Source organism: Meyerozyma guilliermondii, genomic scaffold, assembly GCF_000149425.1.
Source record: "Meyerozyma guilliermondii ATCC 6260 scaffold_1 genomic scaffold, whole genome shotgun sequence".
In the NCBI taxonomy this organism is placed as follows: Eukaryota; Fungi; Ascomycota; class Pichiomycetes; order Serinales; family Debaryomycetaceae; genus Meyerozyma; species Meyerozyma guilliermondii.
The window spans coordinates 1,508,647-1,521,692 of NW_001809800.1; the positions used below are offsets into that span (position 1 = coordinate 1,508,647).

At 43.9% G+C, this 13,046-nt stretch overlaps 6 protein-coding genes across 6 annotated transcripts; 3 read left to right on the top strand and 3 right to left on the bottom strand. All coding sequences in view use genetic code 12, as the record gives it.

Annotated features, from left to right (window-relative positions):
- Positions 1–2: 2 nt before the first annotated feature.
- On the bottom strand, positions 3–1,865 carry SNF5 (Snf5p; the record flags this gene model as incomplete). Its single annotated transcript, XM_001487432.1, has 1 exon — positions 3–1,865. The coding sequence occupies one exon, from the start codon at positions 1,863–1,865 to the stop codon at positions 3–5; it is 1,863 nt and encodes a 620-aa protein (XP_001487482.2).
- A 93-nt stretch (positions 1,866–1,958) lies between these two features.
- POL1 (DNA-directed DNA polymerase alpha catalytic subunit) lies at positions 1,959–6,275 on the bottom strand (the record flags this gene model as incomplete). The annotated part of the gene is made up of 1 exon (XM_001487433.1): positions 1,959–6,275. One exon carries the CDS (start codon positions 6,273–6,275, stop codon positions 1,959–1,961), a length of 4,317 nt encoding a protein of 1,438 aa, XP_001487483.2.
- Positions 6,276–6,473: 198 nt separating this feature from the next.
- Positions 6,474–7,289, bottom strand: PGUG_00861 (uncharacterized protein; the record flags this gene model as incomplete). Its single annotated transcript, XM_001487434.1, has 1 exon — positions 6,474–7,289. One exon carries the CDS (start codon positions 7,287–7,289, stop codon positions 6,474–6,476), a length of 816 nt encoding a protein of 271 aa, XP_001487484.2.
- Positions 7,290–7,641: 352 nt separating this feature from the next.
- Positions 7,642–8,487, top strand: VAM3 (SNAP receptor; the record flags this gene model as incomplete). The annotated part of the gene is made up of 1 exon (XM_001487435.1): positions 7,642–8,487. One exon carries the CDS (start codon positions 7,642–7,644, stop codon positions 8,485–8,487), a length of 846 nt encoding a protein of 281 aa, XP_001487485.2.
- A 677-nt stretch (positions 8,488–9,164) lies between these two features.
- ATF1 (Atf1p) lies at positions 9,165–10,571 on the top strand (the record flags this gene model as incomplete). Its single annotated transcript, XM_001487436.1, has 1 exon — positions 9,165–10,571. The coding sequence occupies one exon, from the start codon at positions 9,165–9,167 to the stop codon at positions 10,569–10,571; it is 1,407 nt and encodes a 468-aa protein (XP_001487486.2).
- A 96-nt stretch (positions 10,572–10,667) lies between these two features.
- On the top strand, positions 10,668–13,022 carry PGUG_00864 (uncharacterized protein; the record flags this gene model as incomplete). Its single annotated transcript, XM_001487437.1, has 1 exon — positions 10,668–13,022. The coding sequence occupies one exon, from the start codon at positions 10,668–10,670 to the stop codon at positions 13,020–13,022; it is 2,355 nt and encodes a 784-aa protein (XP_001487487.2).
- Positions 13,023–13,046: the final 24 nt, after the last annotated feature.

Here is a 13,046-nt window from a genome sequence, read left to right on the forward strand (position 1 = left end):
GCTCATGGTACTTTGATAGTAACGATGAAACGGCCCCCATTATGGCTATATTTCACTCGCGGTTCAGACGACGGAACTGGGTTTCGTATTTGTGTTTTCATCCCGTAGACTTCATTATAGGTGTAGATATCCGGTACTCCGAGATCGACTGCTCCGGGCAAGATACTCAGAGGTGCTGGGGTGCGGAAAGTTTTTGGCATATCCGAAAGATCTGGGAGAGATGGTCCACCTCTGGCGGTCGTCAAGGCTCCTCTCCTCGAAGATCCACGTCCTGTTCCGCTTTCTTCGGTTAAATTGTGACGTCTTTTCCGTCTAGCTTCACGTTCGATCTCCTTATCGAGCCTCTCTATCTCTAATTGCGTAAGCTTGAGCAATGCCGGCGAGTAATCAGCCACAGCGTTGGGATTACGCAAGATCAGATAGAAGTCCTCGCCGTTTGAGTCTATCTTTAGCGAAGGTAACTGATGCCCTCTAATCTCGTCTTCGTTAATTGGAGAACCATCAAAACTGTAGCCAACAAAGAGAAGTGCACGATGAAACAACTGAGCTTGCTCTCTGATACTATGGCTGATGCAGGTGCCAAATTCGCCTGGAAGCTCCATTTCCTCGCACATCGTGCGTGCAAAGTCTTCAGGATCATTGTCGTTATAGTTAAGAATATCCCATTCAAATTGGTCTATCAATTGGGTGTTGTTGATGGTGATATCTATCCTGATAGGCACACGAAGCTCACCGACCATTTCGTCGGGTACACGTCGAAAATCGGTGATTTGTTCCTTTGCAGACGCAAGTATAGCGGAGTAATGGGTCTGAGGAATAAATCGATAATCCTCCAAAAGTTGTTGTATAAATGATTCCAACCGTACAATTGGTTCGTCCATATCCCATAAGAAAGTGTCTCTCAATTTGAATTTGTCTCTCTCGCTCTCAAATTCAAGCCTAATAGGCACCAACGACTGTCGTGGATTCTGTGCCAATTTGCGAGCTACAAGCTCATTTACTTGACGATCAGTATACGCCACCTCGAGGCTCGACGGGTACTTCCTGTTCTGTTGAGGATACACCAATTTGGTGCTGCTGTTAGTCATTCCATTTCCGTAACCCTGATACCCTTCGCCCCAGATACTGTTGTTTAGTTGGTTTTTCGCAGAAAGAGCGATCGAATTCATGCGGAGCTGTTTGATTTCATTGTATGATTTGATATCTCGAAGGAGAGTTTCAATCTCTTCTTTGGAACTTTCTCGTTGGACAGCAAACCGCTTCAAGTATTCTGCATCTTTTGTGATCAAATGTTCGTACAACTTCAAGTCGTACGGCACCTCTTTGCCCTCCTCTTTCAACTTTTCTGACCATTTGTGCAATGACTCGAGTTGTGGAAAAGAAACCTTCTTCAACACCTCGGAGGGTATCTTATAACCTGGAGCAACGATGCTATATTGCATAGGAAGAGCACTCATCGTGACTTGTCCCGGAGCCCCCTGACTCGCTTGTCGCCTTTGATGGAGAGTATTACGAGCATTAATGTTAGAGAAGCTTGGACCACCCATTCCAGCTGGTCCAACTGGTTGGCCAAGAGCCGTGTTTTGACCCATATTGAAATTTTGTGGAGGTATCTGACCTGCTTGACGGGCTCCACCTAACACTTGTTGTGGTATTTGCTGGGCTTGTTGAGCCTGGTGGGGCGGTGGCACCTGTTGACGTTGTACCTGCTGTTGTCGCTGGAGATAATTTCTCATCATTGACTGAAAATGTGGTTGATTTTTCAACTGTTCTAATTGCGCTGGAGTGAGATTAGCAAACTGTGGCGGAAGCATCAGCATCATTCGCTGCTGTCCCTCGGTTCTCGGAGGGCCCTGGTAACTCATGGCCTGGTGGTTAAGTTTGGATTAGTTTCAGCCTTCTCAATTATTGATATTTGACACATCGGTGCACCCGTAACTACAGAGTTGTGTATTCAATTACTTCATAAAATCAAAGATAGACCCCATGTTCACGTACCGTCGTCCACATTCAGCCAAGTACCGGTCAACTATTCCTTGAAAGTGAACAAAATGTTCACGATTTTGCTCCGCTAATGCCTCAATTTGTCCTGACGCAAGCTTGGCTGGCTCACTTCCTTTATCAAAAGCATCGAAAACCGGCTTAAGTTCAGTTTTCCGAGCCTTGTCGACGTCGAAAATAGAACTAAAGTATAGCAATTGGTTGTACAACGCTCGGTCACTGTACTTGTATCTCATGACTCCTTTGCACCCAGTGGCTGTTCCAGATGCACCGATACAGCGCTTACCGTAAACCGAGATTTGTCTCGTGGTGATTCCACATGCTCCATCGTCACATACCAACCATCCGGCGTAGTAAAGCGAAACATGCCTTCTTATCATGTTTTCCAATTGTGCTGCAATGCGGAAAGTTGGAAATGTGTAATGACACTTGTTGCAGCATATTCCGTTAAATGTGACTTTGTAGTCATTGGACGCAACAATACCACCAAATCTGAAGTTGACACCACACTTACACTTCAACACCAAATAGCTACATTGTCTGAAGCGCTCAACATCGCTGATGTTTGACTCCAATGGAACAATTTCACCGGCGTGCGTATCGCTGTTTCTCACGCGAAGAACATACTTCTTGGTGTCAATATCCAAAGATGAGGCGACCCTCATCATATCAATTCCCTCGATCCTTTCCAAAAGTCTCTCTACTGGTGCAAATATTTGCTTTTCCAAGTAGTAATTAGGGTCTGGACGATAAATGGAATCCTTCTTCAACACATCTTGTATTGGTCTCGCTCTGTCGGCTGGTGAGGATTTTTCGTCCTCTGTTTGTGGAGCAGTTATAACAAATGTGATGACAGTGCCTGCTTTGATAACCTTGCCACTTTCTCTTAAGAGCATTGCAACTCTCACCGGTGGCATGGTCTTTCCATTAGGATAGTTGTTGGGATCTTTCGATAATCTCGTGTTGATCTGGAATTTGTTGACTGGAATTTCACCACTTTTGATCTTGGCGGACATCTTCTCCAAATAATCGTAAACGTCCATCAAAGCTTGTTCAGGATCTGAATCTGCTAAAATCTTTTCCAAGATAAAGGTGGATATTTCCTTCGAAAGCTGACAGTATTCTCTTCTTCTCATATCCAACCCTTTCACCTCCAATACAACTTTCTCTTCTCCCGTCTTGCGGTCAATAGAAGCATTCATGGCGGCGTATTTCTTCTTTGCATGGAGCAAAAGTCTTTTGAACACATTATCAATATCAATTTCCAAAAGCTTATATCGCTCATTGACATGCAACTTGAACTGTTCTCCAATCTTGATGGCTTCCTTAAAATCCGTGACACCCGTGTCGATCATAACAGAGTCAGTATCACCGTACACAACTCTCAATCCTATTGATTCTGCAAGTTGTCTCGTATCCATCAAAATCTCACGACCTTTGTTGGTGACCAACATGGCCAATGGTTTGGCGTAGAATCTCGAGTTAACATAACCCAAGCAACCGTACATAGAGTTGGCAGTCAACTTCAATGCTTGCTGCTTGATATCATACTGGGCTCGCTCGACCAAACTATTCTTTGGGTCTTTAAGTAACTTTTTGACTTCACGACGACGAGAAACCAAAGTGTTCAAAAGTCTTGGAAGTACACCCTGAACTGATTCTCGATCTGGAAGTACAGGCATGTCTTTTTCCTCATCATGACTGACGTTAAAATCGTCTCGGTCGACGGTTGTGAAGCAGATATTATACTCTTGAATGATACTTGGATACAATGAGTTGAAATCCATAACCAAGATGTAATTTTTGTGCAATCCTTTCTCCGGTTCGAAAACCAATCCACCTTGATACTTTGGTTTCTTGTTTGATGTGACTGTAGTGGAATCGTCTTCGTTGTTTTCCACCTTTGCTTCTTGTTGATAGCTGCTGTTCTTATGGAACTTATCCTCCTTATCAGGAACAATGTACTTGTTCCTATGAAATTCGTGTAGCAAAATGAACTCGTTACGACCAGCACGAGTTCCACTCAAGGTATGAGACCATGCATTACCAGCAATATTGGTCAACTGCTTGGACAAAGAAAGAATTTGTATGGCAAATGCAATCTCTGCGGTGTATTTAACATTTGAAGCGTTTTCTTTGAGAGCCATTAATAAGAATGATGCGTCTTCAGCATATCTTGGGTTCGTGAAGTTGATTTCGAGAGCTGTATGTTTCTTATGACACACAACATCCAACATTTCACTCAAGTCCCAAGACTGACATTTGGTAGTCAATGATTGACCCATTTCGTTGGCAATGTCACAAAGCAATCGACCCTGAAATATTTCCCTTATATGAAGATTGTTGCTGAATCCACTGGACTTACCGAACTTATCTGGCCACACCTTTCTATTTCTGCGACCAAAGGTCGACCAAGTAGTGACTTTCAAATCATACATTCTGTGGACAAGAACGTCTAAGGAAATGTTCTCGAGACGATGTCCAATGTAGACATCTGGATCCAAATTCTTGACGATAGCTGATAAGCAATTGAGCAACGTCTTCTCATTTGGAAGAATTCTAAGGTTAAGACCTTGAGCTTTTGCTAATTTTTCGAGACCGGCAGGCACATTGACAGAACCAACAGGACGCACCAAAGTGACCATATCGTCCGGTTGCTTTTTATCATCAATAGGGGCATCTTGTGGCAAGTCACGATACGTTGCAATAGAAACTGATACAACTTCCTGTTTGTTTTCCTTGACATTCATTGTAGTTTGAACTGAGATTGCCGAGACAGTCAAATTAGGTGGGGCCAAGTTGCCTGAAATTGGAGTCACAGCTTTTGGCGCATCCACAGCAACTTCGACTTGACAATGGGAAGTATTTTGGATTGCTTCAAAGTTCCCGCCTTTAATATCCAACCAACAAGGACCCATTATGTTTTGTTGCAAAACAAAACTTTCAAAAATGCTAGCATTTGTACCAAATACATGGCGAAATGTTTCCCCTTCAAGATCTGACGGTAAGACCAAGTTACGGCTCTTTGGGGTCTTAAATGGGAGAAGAATTTTTAGATAGTCAGTATCACGAGGAATTCCGGAAAGTTCAAAAGCATATTTCATTTTTTCTTTTTTAGCTCTGATCATTTCCAAGCCAAATTTACTCAACAAATGAGGTGCAATTTCATGGTATACGTCATCTGTAGTGACGGGCTGTTCTGTATCTTCCATTCCATCAACTTTGCGAAATTCTCGTGGTAAGAAGTAAAGTTCTCTACTGATACCATTCACCTGAACCACACCCGAAACCAATTTTCCTTCTTTAGTCAAGACTTTACCGAATAGAAGTAAGCTGCTGTCAACTTCACAGTAATCGAGCCAAAACATCTTGAAGCCATCATCTGTAGTATCCAGAGCCAGTCCTACAATATCCGATTGACTCACCTTTTCTGTGAAAGTAACGGGTTGCGATCTTACAGGCGAAGATGACGGAAGTTCTGAGGTTCTGACTGCCGTGAGAGTAGACATCGTGGTGCGAGAGACAGCCGACTTTGGACGCCGTGCAACGACCACTTCGTCCTCAGAGTCAGATTCAGGCTGAGATTTCGGCTCTTCTTTCAAGTTTGCCTCTTTCGCATCCCCATCGTCACTAATGTCTATTACTTCATTTTCAGCCTTCAGCTTAATCGGAGACGAGGGTTGGTCAGGTGTCTCAGGTGACATGTCATCGTATATCTGAACATCGCTGCTGGGGTTTTTCTTTTCCAGTTTCATAGAAGTGGCAAAACGATAACTTGGCTTTGCCTTTTGTTGTGGTTTAGAAGATGTTTTTCCAAACGTGGAAAACTTAAACTTTTTGGTAGCAGGACCTTCGAAATCGTCCAAGATGTCATCTATTTTTGCGTCGGATTTGACAGCTGGGGCAGGGTTCAGGTCAGGAAATGCAGATGATTTGAAAAATGTGTTGATTTTGGCAGTTTTGGCGATTTTGACTGGCTTTTCTTTTCGCTTTCTTGGCTCGTCTACGAGCTCTTCCTCGTCAGAGTAATACTTGGGACGCGTGTTTTCGTCCCATTCGTCTTCTCCATTGTCGACATACCCTTCTCCGTCATCATCAACGATAAAATCGTCGTTCATCAACTGGTCTCTCTTGTGTTCACGATAAGTATTTTCGTCCACTTCATCATAAATATTCGATTCTTCCACATCTGAATCATCTAGCAAGCTGCTCTTGCCTTTCCTGGCTTCCCGGAGGGCCCGTAGCTTATCTTTTCTGGCGGCCCTAGTCAGCATAAAAATGAGATGTGATGGTAAGGAAGAAGGCGCGTCGCGTCGCGTAAATGGAGTAGGTGAAGAAAAATGCGAGTGGAAAATGGCTGCGAAAACTAATGCGAAGAAAGGCTGCGAATGGCTGCGAATGATGCAAATTTCTGCAAAGTATCTCTACAAGATCTGAAAGCCACTGCTTGTCTTAGACTAAATATAGATAACCTATGCCTGTTCCCAAAGCGATGGGGGAATAATTCCCTTGGCAATCCTATCAGCAATGATAGCCTCAAATCGCTTCAAGATTGAAGGGTCACCAAGTATTTCACGAATAAGGTTCCAGATCAAGTTGGACTCTATGAGTGCCAGCACCACCTGAGGCAACGTAATTGCGTGAGACTGGATAATCTTGGACAAGAAGGTGGCAGCAGGAACCGTCAAATTGGGGTCGGTGAGAAGGTGCTGGATAACAGATACAGCCAAACCAGAATCCTTCAACGCAGCAAAAATCTCATTCAAAGCCTCCGATTCCCTCTTGGAAACATCACGAGTGACATCCACTTCATCCAAATCCTCAACATCAGCTCTCTTGGTAGCTTTGATGAGTCCTTGTTGCCTCAACAACTCCTTCGTGATTTTAAGCACGCCAGGAAGAATTGCTGGATCCTGCAATGAAAGCTCCAAAACCTGAATAATCAAGCCAGACTTTTGCAACGCGATAAAAACATCGGCCAAGTTGATAAATCCCGACCGAAGGACAAAAATAGTGGCGTCGGCAGAAATGTTCAAGAGTTCTGGGTTGAGAAGCGCAAAGTCAATCACAGAATTGGCCAAGCCAGAATCAGCAAGAGCCTTCAAAATTTCGTCCACAATAGGAAGATTGGATCTCTCAACCAAGGACAGCTCAAACAGTGCTCCAGTAACGGAACGACTGTTCTCCCGGCGAAGTACCATCAACAATTCATCATAGTTCTGAGCGTCTGCCTGGTCTGCGGCATTCGCACAGGCCAACAAGAGAAGCGATACAAGCGAGAGTCTCATTAGTGGTTTGTGCTCAATGGGTACCTATTTATAATCGGTACCCAGAACCATTGATCTTACAAGTGGAGGCTTCTAGTACAAAATCGGCAAGAACAAGAAAAATGGACCCAGTTAGGAAACTACTGTGGTGCGAAGGATAGTACAAACTTGATTGGGATTGTGACATAAAGACGCTGGCTCGCTCAATGCTATGCAAGCCTGGGCACCCTGCAGTGACCGTCTTCTTTCCTTGAACTCTGGTGATACACTCAAATACTTGGTCTGTCTCTTCTCCATCTTTGGCACCTAGCAGCCGCACCCGCCGCACCAGCCATGTTGTAATTTCGCGCTAATCGAGCCTAAACCGTCATTCATGTCATTTGCAAATTTCGACATAGAGGCCCAGCGACTGGTTTCGAAGGGCCGCAAGTCAGTGGAGCCCGAGCAGACAGCGCTCCAGAATGACCTTGACTCAATTATCTCCAAAACCTCTGATCAGGTGCAAACTTTTGCCAGTTTGGTGCAACAACACGACAAGCAACGAAGACAATTGGGAACAAAAAGAGACTGTATCCAGCTTAGAAACAACGTCAATGTCCTCGAAGTGCGTATAGAGGATATGGAGGGTGCCATCAAGCAATTAGTGAACAATTTGGTGCAACTCATCAACAAGAATCAGAAACTGTCAAAGGAGAATAGCATCGAAATCACCAGCAAACAGATTTTAATCAAAGAAAGGTTGACTAAAGAGTTCAGCGAGCTCCAGAGTCTGTTCCACACGGCCCGGCGCCAAGCGGAAGATAAGATGAAGCAAACACCGATTCAGGCTCATGTAGACGAACAAACACCTCTCCTTGACAATTCAGAACAACAACAGCAACAGCAAACCCAGGTCGATCCAGACTTGGTGGAACAAACAGAGCTTCAATACCACATGCTTCTCACAGAAGAACGGAACCGCGAGTTGAACCAAGTGAGCCAAGGCATCCAAGAGGTCAATTCCATATTCAAAGATTTGAGCGAACTCGTACAGCAACAAGGCGAACAGCTCGACACAGTTGAAGACAATATTCTCCAGCTCCACAGCAATACTCAGGGAGCAGACAGGGAGCTCCAAAAAGCCCATGAGTACCAGAGGCGAAGAAGCAAGTGGAGCTGTATATTCTTAGTGGCATTGTGTGTATTTGTGTTGATTGTGGTATTGGCGGTATTGAGCTAGTTACCTAATCCAAGCTTACAGTGTCTGCTACAAATTCATCTTCTGAAACGTCAGAGATGTCAGGAGTCGTTGCTTCATCGGTATCATAGGAACTGAAACCCGTGGTACGAGCCCCAGACTTTTGGTCATAAACTTCATGAAATCGACCATCGGGATAGTCAGTTGCGAATGCGCTGTTCATGTGCTTTGTTTCCTCGAGTTTTTCTCGACAGAAATCAGCACCTTTTTGCAATATGAGCTCGGCTGTTTCGAGGATTTTTTCTCTATTGCGAATAGCAGCAATGGCGGCTCCAGATGCTGCACCGACAGCTATAGCGACCTTGACTGATATGGGAACTGCGTTAGTTCATTCAGAATGACAAAAAATGTTGCCACTTACCTATCAACGGCATTGCTGTTCCTTGTGATAAGAGTTGTGGGGTGCGAAAATAGGTGATGGACTGCATGCATCGTTATGGCAACTGCCAGTCAAAACTTTAACGTAAACACAAAAACTACAAGAACTTATCCGGCCACGAACTATGGGCACTCTAGCCGCCAGGCCCTGTATAGCATAGACTGTATTTACGACAGAACGTATATGACCCCTATTATCTCACTTAGGAGTGCGGCTGTGATTCACCATCCGGTTCGTGCGGCGCCAATGTATTCATCATCAACTTGATTTCTTTCAACTAATGACTTCTCGTGCTCTTAGTCAGTTTGAGAACTTTTATCGGTGTCGAACGGCAAGTGATTTTTACAAGAACTTTCAGGTTACTGCCAGTTATTCTCAGGATATTACATTCGAGCTCTTGTATAAGGCATTGCGGAAAACCGTACTAGATTATCATATATTGGTTTGTAACATCTTTCGTGACAATGATTGTTGTATTTACAGACCTATCGAACATGCCTGGTTCAAGGACGTTGTTATAGAAGAAGATGAAGCCAAATACTTGGTCAATGGCATCATAACTGAAGACTATATGAAAATGATTAATGAGATCACTTTTCAGTTGTATACTGAAACCCCATTATTTCGAGTGGTTGTGCTTGGAAAGAGACACTTGACCGTTGTTCTCGAGCACACCATAGCTGATGGGCTAGTTGGAAACTATTTTCACGAGATTTTGGTTGAGAATCTTGCTTTTGTCGATGATCCAAATAACGCACAGTTGCTCCAAAATGAGTACAATATTGAACCAATTGAGGATGTATGGCAAACCAGCATCTTTGATGCAAACAAAGATGAGCCCAAGAACTCTCTTCCACCTCCGATAGATCCATTCATGGCGCCGGCTCACCTTGATTATACCTATGGAGACAGTGAATATTTTGACAAGGTTCTTCCCGAAGGATTTTCCAAAAAATGGGAGGGTATACTAGTTGCTTCTCGTGAAGCCAGGTTGTCTTTCAAATTCATTCATTTTGATCCACAACAGACCAAGCTTATACTTGCAGCTTGCAAGAAAAATGGAGTCACCGTAACTTCATACTTGACAATTACATTGGCTGTGACATTGAGTCCATTGACAGACCAAACATGCTACACCACCCACAAAGTTGCTACAGCTTTGCGGAGACATATCACACTTGAGAACAGTTTACCCATCTATAAACCCTTCTTCAAGGACCCCACATACAAGATTCTTGGGTCTTCCGCAATTGGATATGCTATTAATCTTCCATCGCTCGATTCATTTAGCTGGGAATTGGTCAAGCAGGCGAACAAAAGCATTGCTCTAGGTGCCTCCAATAGAAGAGGACTCAACACGTCTTATGGGTTTTTCCAGACCGCCAGCATGGTGGAAGATAATCGGAGCTTCTTTGAGCTGGGTTTGGGAAAGCCAAAGGCCGATACCGTCAAAGTGTCCAATTTGGGACTTGTAAAGACACCAGAATATTTATCAGGAGACAAATCGTGGAGCATTCGAGACCTCTATTTTTCACAAGACGTTTCTCCTTCGGCAGCAGAATTCCAGTTGAATGCCATATCCACCAAGGACGGCTTGAACTTGGTATTCAGCTACTTTGCTAATATTGAAGGTCTCCATACGAAGTTGCAAAAGAATATTTTGGAGTTTGCACGATATGAAAATTAGATATGTGGTGCCACAAGTATTGCAGGCAGCGTAAATAACAGTATTGCAGGCAGCACTAATAACCCTGGCTAGCTGCGACTGAACTAGAATTAATATATGCTTTTTCACTTTCTCGTTGCAGCCAAAACCAGTCGCACCAATTTTGGTCCGCTGCGAATTGCAACAGATCAACTACTGGTAGTCTCGTTTTCTTCTACAATGGTCGATACCAATGGATCGCAAACCAGTTATAGGGACCCCTCCGGCTCGTGGAAGTTCCAGGACAAGGTCAAAGAGGTCCAGAGATTCGATGACTTTGTCACCATTGATTGGGTCGAAGACGAGTTGGATGAGCATTTACAGCGACTAGCAAAGAAGAAGACTTCCCATAGCCAAACATCGCTTTTTCAACGAATAATGGCGTTCTCCCAGACGTGGTTTGTTTTGGCACTCATGGGATTAATGATAGGATGTATAGCCGGATGTCTTAACATTATAACGGCATGGTTAGGAAGTTTACGTTCAGGCCATTGTGGCCATAATTTCTACTTGAGCAAGGCATTTTGCTGTTGGGGACTGGAGGAGGAAACCTGCGATGCCTGGCAAGAATACACTCCTTTTGGGCTACTCAATTATTTGTTATACATCTTCATTTCTATCGGCTTGGCAATGGGCTCAGCTCAGCTTGTCAAGTTGTATTCTCCGTCTGCGGCAGGGTCAGGTATCTCAGAAATCAAGTGCATTGTGTCTGGATTTGTGGTAAAGGGCTTCCTTGGGTGGTGGACATTACTTATCAAAAGTTTAGGATTGCCTCTTGCAATTGCATCGGGATTAAGTTTGGGTAAAGAAGGACCAAGTGTGCATTATGCTGTCTGTGTTGGTAACTCGGTTGCTCGTCTGATTCAAAAGTACCGCCGTAGTGCTTCCAAGGGTCGAGACTTTCTTACTGCTACGGCTGCTGCTGGGGTTGCTGTGGCTTTTGGCTCTCCAATGGGCGGAGTGCTTTTTTCCATCGAGGAAATATCGTCGGTGTTTCAACTTTCCACCATCTGGAAGTCGTACTTTTGCTCGTTGGTTGCTGTCACCACCTTGGCTGCTTTGAACCCCTTCAGAACTGGTCAATTGGTTCTCTTTGAGGTGACTTACGATAATAATTGGCACGCCTACGATATTCCATTCTACATTCTTCTTGGTATCTTTGGAGGTGTCTATGGAATAGTAGTCTCCAAGTTGAACATAAGAGTGGTGTCTTTTCGTAAGAAATACCTAAAGAATCATGCTCTTCGTGAAGTGCTAATTTTGGCTACTTTGAGTGCCAGCTTTTGTTATTTCAATGAGTTCCTCCGGCTCGATATGACTGAAGCAATGCAGTCTCTCTTTCACGACTGCTCAAACTCGCAGCATTTTCTTTGCGAGCCAGACTCGAACAAGACAGTTGTATTTTCCTCGTTGATCTTTGCAACTATTGCCAGAATGTTCCTTACAATTATCACTTATGGATGCAAGGTGCCTGCGGGAATCTTTGTCCCCTCTATGGCGGCGGGTGCAACGTTTGGCAGAGCTATTGGAACATTAGTGGAAGCTTTTTACAATAGCCATAAGAGCTCTCCTATCTTCGCTACATGTCTTGACAAAGAAACTTGTGTCATACCAGGAACTTATGCTTTCTTAGGAGCGGGCGCAGCATTGAGTGGAATTACCCATCTTACTGTTACCGTTGTCATCATTATGTTCGAGTTGACAGGGGCCGTAAGATACATCATTCCAACCATGATTGTTGTGGCTATTACAAAAATTATTAACGATAAGTGGGGACATGGAGGCATAGCTGATCAAATGATTAGATTCAATGGGTTGCCATTCATAGACACAAAAGAGGAGTTTGATATTTCTGCAACAGCAGCTGATGCAATGTCACAAACGGTAGTTACAATACCCACCACCGCTCCTGAATCAATAACAGTTGGCAACCTCAAAACTATATTACGGGAAACATCATATCGGGGCTATCCTTTGATTAACTCATCTTTAGGTCCCACGATAGTGGGCTACGTGACCCGTACAGACCTCGAGCAAATTCTCGAGACATCTGATCATCTAGATGAATCCTCCCGGTGCAACTTTTTAGACGGAAGTGATGGGTTAAATTTGAGTAGAATTGTCTATTCTTCCCCAATCACAGTCTCGCAAGAAACGAACCTCGAATACCTTGTCAACATATTCACAAAGTTGGGACCAAGAAATATTTTGGTTCAAAATGACAATTATTTGGTAGGAATTATCAGCCGCAAAGATATCTTACGATTTGAGTTCACTCATCACCACGTAAATGGGGGACTCGACTATGACGAGCAAGCGCAGGACGCCTTTGATGCTAAAGTGTGGAATAAGATGAATGAAATAATTGATAAAGTGCAGCGAAAACTAGGAGTCGCTCTACACAACGATGAGACAAGATACACTAGAATATAGAGACAATGCAATAGAATGTTATTT